The 12,357-nt window shown below is 38.2% G+C and overlaps 1 protein-coding gene across 2 annotated transcripts; it reads right to left on the minus strand.

Annotated features, from left to right (window-relative positions):
- Window positions 1-667: 667 nt before the first annotated feature.
- On the minus strand, window positions 668-9,487 carry LOC132241161 (putative olfactory receptor 5AK3). 2 transcript variants are annotated; one of them, XM_059709344.1, is made up of 2 exons: window positions 8,419-9,487; window positions 668-2,165 (listed from the first exon to the last, which is right to left on the minus strand). In XM_059709344.1, exon 2 carries the CDS (start codon window positions 2,161-2,163, stop codon window positions 1,234-1,236), a length of 930 nt encoding a protein of 309 aa, XP_059565327.1. In that variant the 5' UTR covers window positions 2,164-2,165; window positions 8,419-9,487; the 3' UTR covers window positions 668-1,233. The 2 variants fall into 2 exon arrangements, with proteins under 2 accessions (XP_059565327.1, XP_059565328.1); XM_059709345.1 differs by lacking the exon at window positions 8,419-9,487 and adding an exon at window positions 4,894-6,118 and having other exon boundaries at window positions 668-2,117.
- Window positions 9,488-12,357: the final 2,870 nt, after the last annotated feature.

A 12,357-nucleotide genomic window follows, 5' to 3' on the forward strand; every position in this document is an offset into this window, starting at 1 on the left:
CCCAATTCTCCTATGCTGTTATTTAACAGTACATTTTTCTCATCAGTGCATTACACTGGCTGGTGTTAATTAAAGTGAAGCTTTCTCTTTCATCTTGCTAGCATGGCATCTCGAGATTCATGTGGGAGTTTCCATCATTTACCTTCAACCTATAAACTAAAGCTTTTTTTTTTAAATCAACAGTCTATCTTCCTGATTCAATGGGCTCTCTGCTTCCCTTCAACTTTTCATTAAATTCCTATAGTTTAAAGTTATTCATTTGGACTAAAATGATCAGGCATGCCTTTCATAAATGAATGACCATTGTTTAGGTTTTTAGATCTATCTATATTCTATATTTTTAAAAAATATATTTTTATTGATTTCAGTGAGGAAGGGAGAGATAGAAACATCAGTAATGGGAGGGAATCATTGATTGGCTGCCTCCTGCATGCCCCCTACTGGGGATTGAGCCTGAAACCTGGGCATGTGCCTTTGACCAGAATTGAACCCTAGACCCTTCAGTCCATAGGCTGTTGCTCTATCCACTGCCCTAGCAAAACCAGCTAGGGCCATTCTAGATTTTCTACCTCGAATGGAGACAGATATCAAAAGTGTTTCTAGAAGTTTCCTACTTTATGCAAGAAAGAGATATATTAAGAATAAAGTGGGTAACTAATATAAAAAATAAATCATAACATCATATAAAAATGTGTTTTTAAGTACTAGAGAATGTAACTAATAGGGGATTATCAGGTAGAAAGCATAATAGCCTAAGACATACGGTGTTTTCAAATCAGTTAATTTTATATTTTGATTTATGCAATAATTAGAGCAGAACATATGTGAAGCCTCTTTGTAGACAAGTTAGAGAACTTGATAAAATGAATGGGGAATAATGAACTTCAGTTTTAAAATTAATTATATACAGCATTGGAGTTTTTTGGACTTTAAGAACATAGCCAAAATATTTGAAACAACTAAGTATTTTGCAAAGTCCATACACACTTCTTAATATTTTAAATAATTTAAATAAAGCCCTTCTTCATGGGTAGTATGAAATATGTTCCTCAAACTATACTTAAGAGAAAATTAGTCCCATGAAATGTTTAGATATTTTCCACATTCTAAGAACTTATCTATTTAAAGAGGTAGCATTGTTTTAAGTTGTGAATGTGTTTCCAATTTCAGAAACATTACATGGTGGTCAAACATCTCTACTGGATGCCTTGATGTGCTGAATTGGGGTCCAATCTAGAGGATCTTTTTCCCCATCACTTTTAGAGCTTCCTTTACTTCCTTATTCCTCAAACTATAGATCAGGGGGTTCAACATGGGAATCATAATGCCATAACATATAGAAGCCACTTTCATATTCTCCTGGAAATTGCTAGAATGAGGCTGTAGGTACATGTATGATAGGGTCCCATAGAAAATGGTGACTGTTGTCAGGTGGGAGGCACACGTGGAGAAGGCTTTTTTCCTCCCGGTGGTAGAAGACATCTTTAGGATGGCAACCATGATAGAGATGTAGGAAAAGATGACAACCAGCACAGTGGACATCAAGTTAAATCCCACAAAGACAGCAAGTAGCCTAATGTTGATGTCAGTGTTGGAGCATGAAAGGGCGAGGATTGGTGGAACATCACAAAAAAAGTGATTGATGGCATTGGACTTGCAGAAAGACAATGAAAATGTAAAACCTGTGTGCACAGAAGCGTTTATGGAGCCCATGACATATGAGCCAGCTACCAAATGGATGCAGACTCTTCGGGACATGACAATGGGATAGTGAAGTGGGTTACAGATGGCCACATAACGGTCCACTGCCATAGCTGCCAGGAGGTAACAGTCACTGGTTGCGAATGTTGCGTAAACCAGTAATTGCGTAACACAGCCCCTGAATGATATTGATATATTTCCTACTATGAAGTTCTGCAGCATCTTGGGAGTGATAGCAGAGGTATAGCAGATATCAACAAAAGCCAAATGTTGTAGGAAGAAGTACATGGGTGTTCGAAGTCTGGAATCTGTCTTGATGAGCAGAATCATTCCGATATTACCCACCATAGAGGTCACATAGATGACCAGAAATACAACGAAGAGAGCATACTGAAACTTGTGTTGTGCACCAAATCCTAGAAGAAAGAACTCAGTCACATCAGTGCTATTTTCTTGTGTCATGGCTAGAAAGGACCAAGAGGAGAATAAAGAAAAGAAGGGAAATGTTAGGATTTATTGAAAGAAGGAAGTCTCTTGCATTTCATGTCACATTTTTTTTTGTATTGGATTTTCAGGCAAACATTCACAATAGGATTTATTGCTTAGTAAATAGTTCCTTTATTTTCTCAAGAATGAACCACCCCAATAAAAGTGATATCTGAGCCATGCATTCATTTTCTAAAGATTTCATAGAAGACTGACCTCTAATATGTGTGATTCTAAGAAACATAGATTAAAACATGTTTTTACCAAATTAAACAGATTATCTACATTTAATATTGTAAAGCAATGTTAAAATAGGACTTTGAACACTTTCAACAACCTATAGTTTTTCTCAGTCATTTATCAGTATAATCCTGGTTCAAACTCTTGAAATTTGTCCATGTGGAGATAAAGCAAAATGAACAGAAAAAGAATTGGTTAATCTAGGTGAAGTGTATACCAGAATTACTTGTACTATATTTTTTAATTGTTATGAAGGTTTTATATTTAAAAATCTAATGAAAAACATAGATTATAAAGATGTTTTCATACAAGACAATGAAGAGAGTTTACCATCAAGAGTTGTGCACTGAAGATGCTTCTAAAGACTGTTATTCAGAAAAGAGGAATATACTCTGAAGGAAGTCTCAGAAGCAAAAAGAAATGAGTGCAGACATTGGGAAACATATGGAAAAACAGGAATAAATAGAGTACAAAGTAATAATAATATTTTCCATGGGGAAGTGATAAACTAAACATATCAACAAAAACTAATATGTTAGATTGGAGGGTTCATTAGGTTTATCGAGTTCTAAAATTCTTGTCCTTAGACTTTTACTTATATGTATATATTTTCAATAATTACAAAAGATAAAAATGAATTTTTTAGGTTTAGAAGAATAAATGAAATATTAAAGTCAACCAATCCAGAGTAACACAGTAGGGGAGATGAAACAAATAATAGAAAATATCAAGATAAATAGAAATAACCTAAGAAGGCATAAATAAATCCAAATAAATTAGTAAGGAAAATAAATATAAATGGACTAAACTCATCATTAAAATTCAAAGATTGTCAAATTGGATTTTAAAATGATAAATTGAGCCATGTGATTACATACTAGACAAAAATTGAAAAGAAATTAAACAACTAATGGTTAAATAAATAATGGTATAGAAAACAATAGAATATTATACATTAGGAAAAATAAATTACAAGAACTACATTTCTTAGCCCAAAACTTAGAAACATAATGCTGAGGAAAAGAGCTATTGACTGACTGATGACATTACATATAATACCAGGACTTCAATGGTATTAGTGGCATTTTTTATCTATAGCTATTTGTTGCATGTGTTTATTTATATTTCGTGTGCCTTTTTATAATTGTTAACTATTTTTGTCTGTATTTTACACCCTTAGATTGTTGTTAAGCACAAGTTACAGACATACCATCTCTCAGCAAGTCAAAATGCTGCCAGGTTTATTAACTCGAAGCCTTACCTTCTTGATAAGACATTAAAGAAACAAGAGAAGTACTATTTGAGGCGTTAAAAGAGATAAATTAAGTCCAAAGGGAAAGAATAAATTGAGCATCTCGGGTGTTAAAAACAATGTTCAGAGACTTATGTCTAAAACAGTGGATTAGTTATATCCATAGTCCTCAAGTTCAATTGTTATAGTGACTCTCTGTGACAAAGTCAGAGTGAATAGTGTCCAAAAGGAGATACAGACCAAATGCTGTTTGGCTTTAGAGGAAAGATCTCATACTGTTGGAAGAACCTTGCCAGAGAAACCTTCCTTGAAATAAGTAACGTTAAAATTGGGTCTAAGAATATGCTTGGGATTATATAAACTGGAGATCTATATAGCCAGGGAAGGCAACTCCAAGCAGAGAAAGTACTTTGAACAAGGTAAGGGCAAGACACAATAGGGACTTACATTATATACACTTAGGGAGTGTTGCTCTAATTAGCAGCATTTTCTCTATTAAATCACAACAGACTTTTCCTATGTCTCTTTCAGATATATTCTATTCTCCCCCAGCTTTCATATTGAAATGTAAGTGACATGTAACATTGTGTAAGTGTAAGGTGTGCAATGTGATAATTTGATACATGGATCTATTGCAAAATGTTTACCATGTTAAAGTTTGTTATTACAACCTTCACCTAACACAGTTGTTGTTATGATAAGAACATTTAAACTCTTACAGCAACTTTCAAGTACACAATATAGTGTTGTTAATTATAGTCACCATGCTGTACATTAGATCCCGGAACTTATACATCTTATTATTTGAAGTTTGTATCCTTTGACCAAGGTCTTATTTTCCTCACCCTATGACCCCTGGCCACCACCGGTCTGTCTACTTAAAGATATTCTTAAGCAAAGTAAATCCGGAGTCTAGACCTGACTTCTCCCTTTCCCAAAGTGTTAGCTGGTAACTGAGATGAATACTTTCAGTTGCAAAACCTTGACTGAGCATTGGCAATATCTGAGACATTGTTTCAGGACAGTGGTCGGCGAATGCGGCCCCTTGAGTGTGGCTCTTCCACAAAATACCACGTGCGTGTGCACACGTACAGTGCGATTGAAACTTCGTGGCCACACTCGAGGGACCAAAGAGCCGCATGTGGCTCGCGAGTCGCAGTTTGCTGACCACTGTTTTAGGACATTGTGGAATGTCCAAAGTGCTCCCCACTCACCCTTCAGCAGCTCCTGCTACTGTTCCCACTTTTGAGTTTCTGGAGGAGGATTTTCTGAAGTCTGCAAAGAACCAAAGGTAAAATTCCTGGTGTATTTTTCCAACTTCCAGGCATGGATTGTCCTTCCAGACACTATAGTGAATGTCTGCTTAGAAAAATATACCAAGAGTTACATTTCTAACAAAGTAATATTTACGGTCTAATATCTCTTTCTACATTTGCTTCAAGGTGATGTTTTTGTTTTGGCTAATAAATGGGGGATTTATTTTTGAGGGCTATGGGATTAAGACCTATTCCCTTGAGTATCTCAGACACTGGGGCTGAGCTGAGTGTGCAGTATTGAGTGTCCCAGTTGAGACCATTAACAAAAACAATTTTTTTTCAAGTTTCTGTCCTTTAGGGACATTTTGCCTTATTTAATTCCACAAGCTTAGGGACCATATCGCCAACCAGGGGCAGATCTTAGATTTTGCACACTGGATCTTCTGCTTACTCCAAACTTCTGTTTCTTCGTCTTTAAAATAGGGCTAATGAACCAGACGTGGCTGCCTCAGTGGTATTGGAAGGGCAAATGCATATGCATGTACTCATCCTTTGACTCTTGGTTCAGAGAAATGGGCATCATTTTCTCCCCACCGCCTGTGACTTAGATCTTTTCCCTTTTCTTCCCATAGCTTATGGGCATATGTCTATCCATTCTCCCATGTGCTAATACGAATTTGAATCACTTGTTTGCTTGGCATGGTGAGCTCCTTGAAGGCAAGCATACTTATTAGTATTTGTGTAGGCAGGCCATGCCTAGCACGGTGTCTGGAACTAGTTCGCATCCAAATCTTCATGGAATAAATAAATGAATGTATGTAAATGAAAGGCATGATCTCTGATAGAGAAATCTACCCTTTCTACTTTACAGTGATGACTACTCAGAGTACAAAACCAACATCAGTAATAGTAATAATGTTTATTGAGGGTTTGCCATTCCAAGGCATTGGGCTGCTAGGTTTTACATGTATTGATTGTCTTGTTTAATCTACACACGACCCTATGGAGTAAGTACTGTTATTGTCTGAATTTTATAGAGAAAGGAGCTGAGGCTCAGAGATGTGAAGTGAGTCAGGCATGACTACATGCATAGTACAACATGGAATTCAAATAAGTCAATTTGAATACAGAATTGGAGATCTCATTCATTAGGCTGAGCCAGACCCAAAGTTTAAAAAGAACCAGAATCCAAGATGTAAACTCTCTTCATCAGTTAATATGTTGTTTTTAACAGTAGGGGAAATCTGTTTGCAGGTTCTCTATTTGAACTTACAGCTCCCCAAAAGAGCTTAAAACAAAATAAAGTGTATTGGTATTTACAGCCCTCATATCGGTCACATTTTGCTCTAAAATAAAGCATTCTGTGGGGGTGGGGGGGGGGGGTGGGGGGGGTGGGGTTGGAGAACCAGAATCTTCTGTCTTCTTAAGAAAACACATAAATTCAGCGATTCTATGTGAAATGTTTTATGTCAAGGCAATAGATATTATTAGCACCTACTATGTGCAAGGCACTGTTCTAGGCACTTGAGACACAAAGAAATCAAGAACATATGGATATGACTCATGGAATTTGCATCTTTGTGTGTGCGGAGAACACACTGCAAACAAAGAAATTCACTAATAAGCAAGACAATTTCTGCTACAAAGAAAATACAATACTGTGAAGTGAAGGTGCCTGAGAGGAGACCACCTCAGCCAGGAAAAGCCTCCTTAAGGGACGATACAGTGGGGAAAGCAAACACAACTGAGGGAAAAGATGGCAACTGGCTTGAGCTTGCTTGTGTGTGCCAAGGACAAGAATGCAGCCTGGAGGGACTGAAGGGGAACATGTTACATACACACTGGATCAGAGACCTAGCAAGGATCTTATCATATAAGGCCTCGGTGTAGGATAGGGAGTCATTGTAGCTTAAGCAGAGGAAGTGACATTAGATCATTGCACTGGACAGATTGCTCTTGCTGCTGCCTGGAGTATAGATTAAAAGAACAAGAATGAAAATCGAGAGCCCATATATGAGACTCTGTGGTTTTTTGATTGAGGGATAATAGTGGCTTGACTAGAGTAATATAAGGGAAATGGAGACAATGGTACTTTAATTATGCTATTTTGAGAAGGCAGCCTTTAAAGGCATTGATTTTGGTCTGAATTTAGGAACTAGAAGAAAGAGAGAAATGAAGTCTGACTCCTGAATTTTGGATTTGATCAATTGTGTGAATGGTGGTGCCATTTAACGGTGATAGAGAAGACTGAATAGGTTAACATGAAGTGCAGATAAATCAGATACGACATTACCCAAAACCAACAGAAACAATCCTCGGTGTAATTGAAACATAAATGTAAAACGAGTTTGCAAGGCGTAAAGAACCTTGTCAAAACTGAAAATGCTGAAAAGCTGCTAACGGGTACAGAGGGGCCTAAGGAGACAAAGACTGGACTCCTCGGCCTCTTTAGAGAACTTTTCAACAGCTGCTAACACAGTAAACAATCCCATGGAGCCCCCTCAGCAGCATGGGGCACATGGCAACGCAGGGAGCTTGCTGCAAAGGCAAATGGAAACCAAACCACCAGAGCTCACGTTCCTTGTATTTCACTCATCATCAGTGAATAAAGGGGATAATTTCTAGAGAGGAAAGGACAATCCCATGATCACATGGTTAGTTGGAAGTAGATATGTAACTATTAAAACCCAAGTTCAGGGCTCCAGAAACACCCCATTGTGGCTTAGGGCAGCCTCACTTTCTTGTCTCTTCAGCTCTGCCCAGTTCTTTCCCCAATAAATCATGTATCAGAATGCACGTACTAGAATTTTCTTGTTGTGAGTGATTGTTTGGGTCTGTCCCAATGAGAAGGGGATCCAAATTGCTCTTGGGCAACCTTTCTCAATTGCCTGAGCAAAGGGTTTCAAGTTACAGGCCTTAACAATTCCATCCACTTAGGCATTTTTTTTTGGTCCCCATACTGAACAGAGAGCATCAGAATGACACTTGGCTTCTGGGAAGCAATTACCAAAAATTTTTGGAATGCTTGTCATGAGGAGAAAGATTATTTACTGTTTTCATTACTAGGTAGTGACATTTTGTGATTTCTGTTGTTGCTCTTAATTGGGAGATTTTGTAGGCCACATTGAAATCATCAAACTCAAATCAGCCGAGGCCTAGAGGTTAAATATTATTTTGTCTTTTGTAAATAAGCTGTGTTATCATTACACTGAACAGGACTTAAAAGGTATAAAAAAGTCCAGCCAATGTGGCTCAGTGGTTGAGTGTCGATCTATGAAGCAGGAGGTCACGGTTCAATTCCTGGTCAGGCCAGATGCCGGGTTGTGGGCTTGATCCCCAGTAGGGGGCATGCAGGAGGTAGCCTATCAATGATTCTCTCTCATCATTGATGTTTCTCTCTCTCTCTCTCCCTCTCCCTTCCTCTCTGAAATCAATAAAAAGCAATTTTTTTAAAAAAGGTATGAAAAAGTACCCCCTACCTACCAACCCAATTATCCTCATTCTGAGGCAGTGAAGGGGTGTGTCCTGGCAGAGGGGCTGGGCATCAGGGGGACAGGAACCTAAGGAAGAAGGTAGTGGTTATTTACTAACTGATATGGTGGATTCCGTCTTTTAGTAAATGATACAGCTGAAGTGGTTGGTTACTATCTCTGGCTGTAGGACTAGTCTCCAGACATGTTCCTTGAGGTGGGGTAGACCAGAACTTTCCAACCTGTCTTCTGGGACATCCTGTCATGCTGAATATTGATTCCCTCATTTTTCAGTTTAGCTGGATGGGGCTTGGGCAGCCATAGTTCTGGGTGGGTCATCTTGTGGGATGAGCATCCGGTTCCATTTACCCTTGCCCTTATATTTCATATAAACATTCTCATTTATGTTTGTGTCATTACAGAAATTTTTTCATGGAATTGAAATATGAACTCTTTCTCTCTGTTTATTAAAATGATGACAAATTTTCAAACATTAGCAATAGAATGCTTTTAGAAGCTGGTGATGACATGTCCAGTACATATACTCCAGCCTGGATGTTTAGTTCCTTCTTGAGATGAACCCAACTCAACTTATGCAAACCAAACAAAGCAAAATTAAATAGACTTTGTTCCATAATGCCTCCTCTCCATATTTGACTTTGCTCATTATCCACTTTTCTAAACCTTCTCCTCTCCCACCTTCTGCCTCATATCTTCTCTTCTATTTTTTGCTAGGACCCAGCTAACCATTATTTTTTCTGGCTCATCTTCTCCCCCCAACTCTACATTGGGAACATTTTTAAAATTCTCTGTCAAATTAAGTCTCTCCCTCTACTCTCTTTCTTGGTTATCTCTCTGGAGCGTATGTCCAAGTTAGTATAATTTTTCCTTTATTTCCTTGACAAGGTCCAGAGGTTAAGGGATTTTCTCCAATTACTTGTTTGGCATCTCCACTTAGGTTTTCTTTCAATACTATAAGCTCAAGATGTTTAAAAGCAACTCTTCCCTTTTGTTCCATCTTCTACTTTTCTGTCCTTAGTTAATGTCACCACCTATAATATGTAAACTTTGCATTGTCTTTAGGTTTCCCCAGTGTTGAGTTACTTACCATGTTCCGTAGATCCAGGCTCCACACCTGTCTCCATCGATTTCTTTCTGTTTCATGTTTGTACCACCAGTTGAACTTAGGTTCTCATGATCTCTTACCCAGGTTGTTGCAACAGTCACCTTGCTGGTCTCCCACCTGCAGGCCACCCACTTTTCAAAACTTTCTTTTGTATGATTTCAAGATGGTTCTTTCCAGAGCCCAATTCCAATCTCCCCCTCGCTCCAGCTTGAAATTCTCTGGGAACCCATCTAGTCTACTAACCAAGCATATACTTTCCAATCTAGCATTGCAGATTTGTTTTCAATATAAACCCAATTTAACTTTCCAAGCTTACCTACCATTATTCTAACTAATTAATTATTTATTAAAACATCGGTTGGACACTCACTTAATGACTGCTGCTGGTGATAAAATGGCGAATAACAGCATCAACGTCATAGTCCTCACAGAGTTTTCAGTCTAGTGGGTGTGCAGGCAGAAATAAATAAAATTTGTGAGGTGCACAGGCCATAAGAGCTTATAAATGGAGAATTAACCTGTTCATTTAAATCTGGGAAGACTTCCCAGAGAAAACAATGCTCACACAAATAAGAGAAAATTACTTTTGAATGCTGCTGAGAAGCCATGGCAAAACACACGTATGAAGAAATGATGTTAATTGACAGTGAGGGAAAAACCTGCTGCTTGCAAGTGTCCCTAGTAATAAACAATTCCTGTTCTGTTCTCAGCACAGAATCTTGTTCCTGCCTCAGGACTTTGCTTCTAATGATCTTGCTCATCAGGATCTCAGAGCAGGCTTCTTCACATTCTTCTCATGTTCACCTTCCCCAGATCCCTTTACCCAAACTAGTTCTCTGCTTGTTATTCTCTCACAATATCATTTTATTTTCTTTACTCTCAGAGGCCCAGTGCACGAAATTCATGCACTCAGGGGGGATCCCTCAGGCCGGCCTGCACCCTTTCGCAGTCTGGGAGCCCTTGGGGGATGTCCAACTGATGGCTTAGGCAGTTGGACATCCTTAGCACTGCCACAGAGGTGGGAGAGGCTCCCGCCACCACCACTACATATGCCAGCCGTGAGCCCAGCTTCTGGCTGAGCAGTGCTCCCGCTGTGGGAGCACACTGACCACCAGGGGGCAGCTTCTACATTGACCGTCTGCCCCCTGGTAGTCAGTGCACATCATAGCAATTGGTCATTCTGCTGTTTGGTCAATTTGCATATTAGCCTTTTATTATATAGGATATATAATAACCTTGATTTTTGTTCTATTTACTTGTTTATTGACTGTCTTCTCCATTGAAATGTAAGCTTCAAGAGGCTGGCTCCTGTCCCTCTTGTTCACATCACCAGTGTCTGACACCTGGTAAGTGCTCAGTAAATGTTGCCAGATGAAAGAGAATAATGAAGATAAATATTTATATGCATAAATAAAAGATGATGAAAGATAAATGTATATATGAGAAGGTTTATTCTATTTTGAGTTAATAATTGATTTTTGCAGAAAGTTAACTATGTTATAGTCCCGTAATGAAGCAAAATTTCCTAAAAATTCCCCCAAAGATGAAGCTGCTACACAATTTTCACCAATTCTTTATTGAAGAGAAGAGATATATTTTGTTGTTTGCATAATCTGAGGTTTATTTTTAAAAGTCAGCTCCTAGAAATTTATTTTCAAATGCATAAAAAATAAGGGAATTAATAAGTGGATGGATAGATAGTAAATGAAAAAATGTTTGCTAAGATGTTCAAGTTGAAATTTAGGTGATGGCTATACTGATGCTCACTGTAAAATTCTTTCAACATTGCTGTCTGTTTACAAACTTTCATAAATAATGTTGAGAAAGGAAAAATAACTGAGCATATTCATGCCCTCAATAGAGTTTAGGTTCAATCTCCTATATTTTCTGCATCTTTAGAGTTGATGATTAGGTGATTAGCAGGGAGATAGTCAAGAAAGTTTTTTATAATATGCTGATTATGCAATACTTATTGTTTCATTTGTATACTTATATTTGGCATAATTTCCAACCAGGATAATTGTGTACTCACTTGGTTAATCAAAAGTTTGGCAACTAGAACCTTTGGCTCTCTCCTCTTCCTCCAGCCTGCGCTCTCAAAGCTGGGCCCAGGGGAGTGAATACAGTCAGACCTTGAGGGTGACTCCTGAGTCTTAGTTGTTGCAACAAGAGGAATCATTTTTCTCGATTGTGGGGAAAGTCTGTCATCCTTTCATTTTAAAAATGATTCACTACCTCTCCATCTTGTGTTTCTGTGTGACTCTAAGGCTTCTCTTGCATTTGGTGGGTCTAGGATGGGAGGAACCCTCACTATAATAACAATAACCAGTATCAGATGGGATGGGTGTTCCTGGCTTGTGAAACTATCCAATTTGCCTTGCTTCATTTGATTGTTCTGACTATGCTGTGATACATGTAGGCCAGGTAATATTATGCACCACACCTATTTTACACATTGAAGTATGGAGTGTATACATGACCTGGCCAATTTCATTGTAGAGTATTAAAGAGATGAAATAAGAATCTAGGTCCCTGACCTCTAAGGCAGTCACTCTTACTTAATGCCTAACTGAAAACACATGCAGTTTCTCAGAGGTGAATTTCGCCAGGAGGAATACAGTTTTAAAGGAAATTGGATTCAGGTAAGGCCACATAAAGACAGCCACAGAGAAGGTGAATTTTCCTTGGGTTGAAATCATGCTAAGTCATCACAAAATCCCAAATCCATGTCTTTACCCTGTTCTTCCATGTTTAATGCAGTTAAAGGTTAAATCTCAGCTTGACTATGTCCAAGTGAAACTTGTCTGAGCTGAGTACTCTTTTAGG

Source organism: Myotis daubentonii, chromosome 9 (assembly GCF_963259705.1).
Source record: "Myotis daubentonii chromosome 9, mMyoDau2.1, whole genome shotgun sequence".
In the NCBI taxonomy this organism is placed as follows: Eukaryota; Metazoa; Chordata; class Mammalia; order Chiroptera; family Vespertilionidae; genus Myotis; species Myotis daubentonii.

Excerpts from the sequence above, each read along its gene's own strand:
- LOC132241161 (XM_059709344.1), bottom strand. The coding sequence starts at position 2,163 with ATGACACAAGAAAATAGCACTGATGTGACTGAGTTCTTTCTTCTAGGA.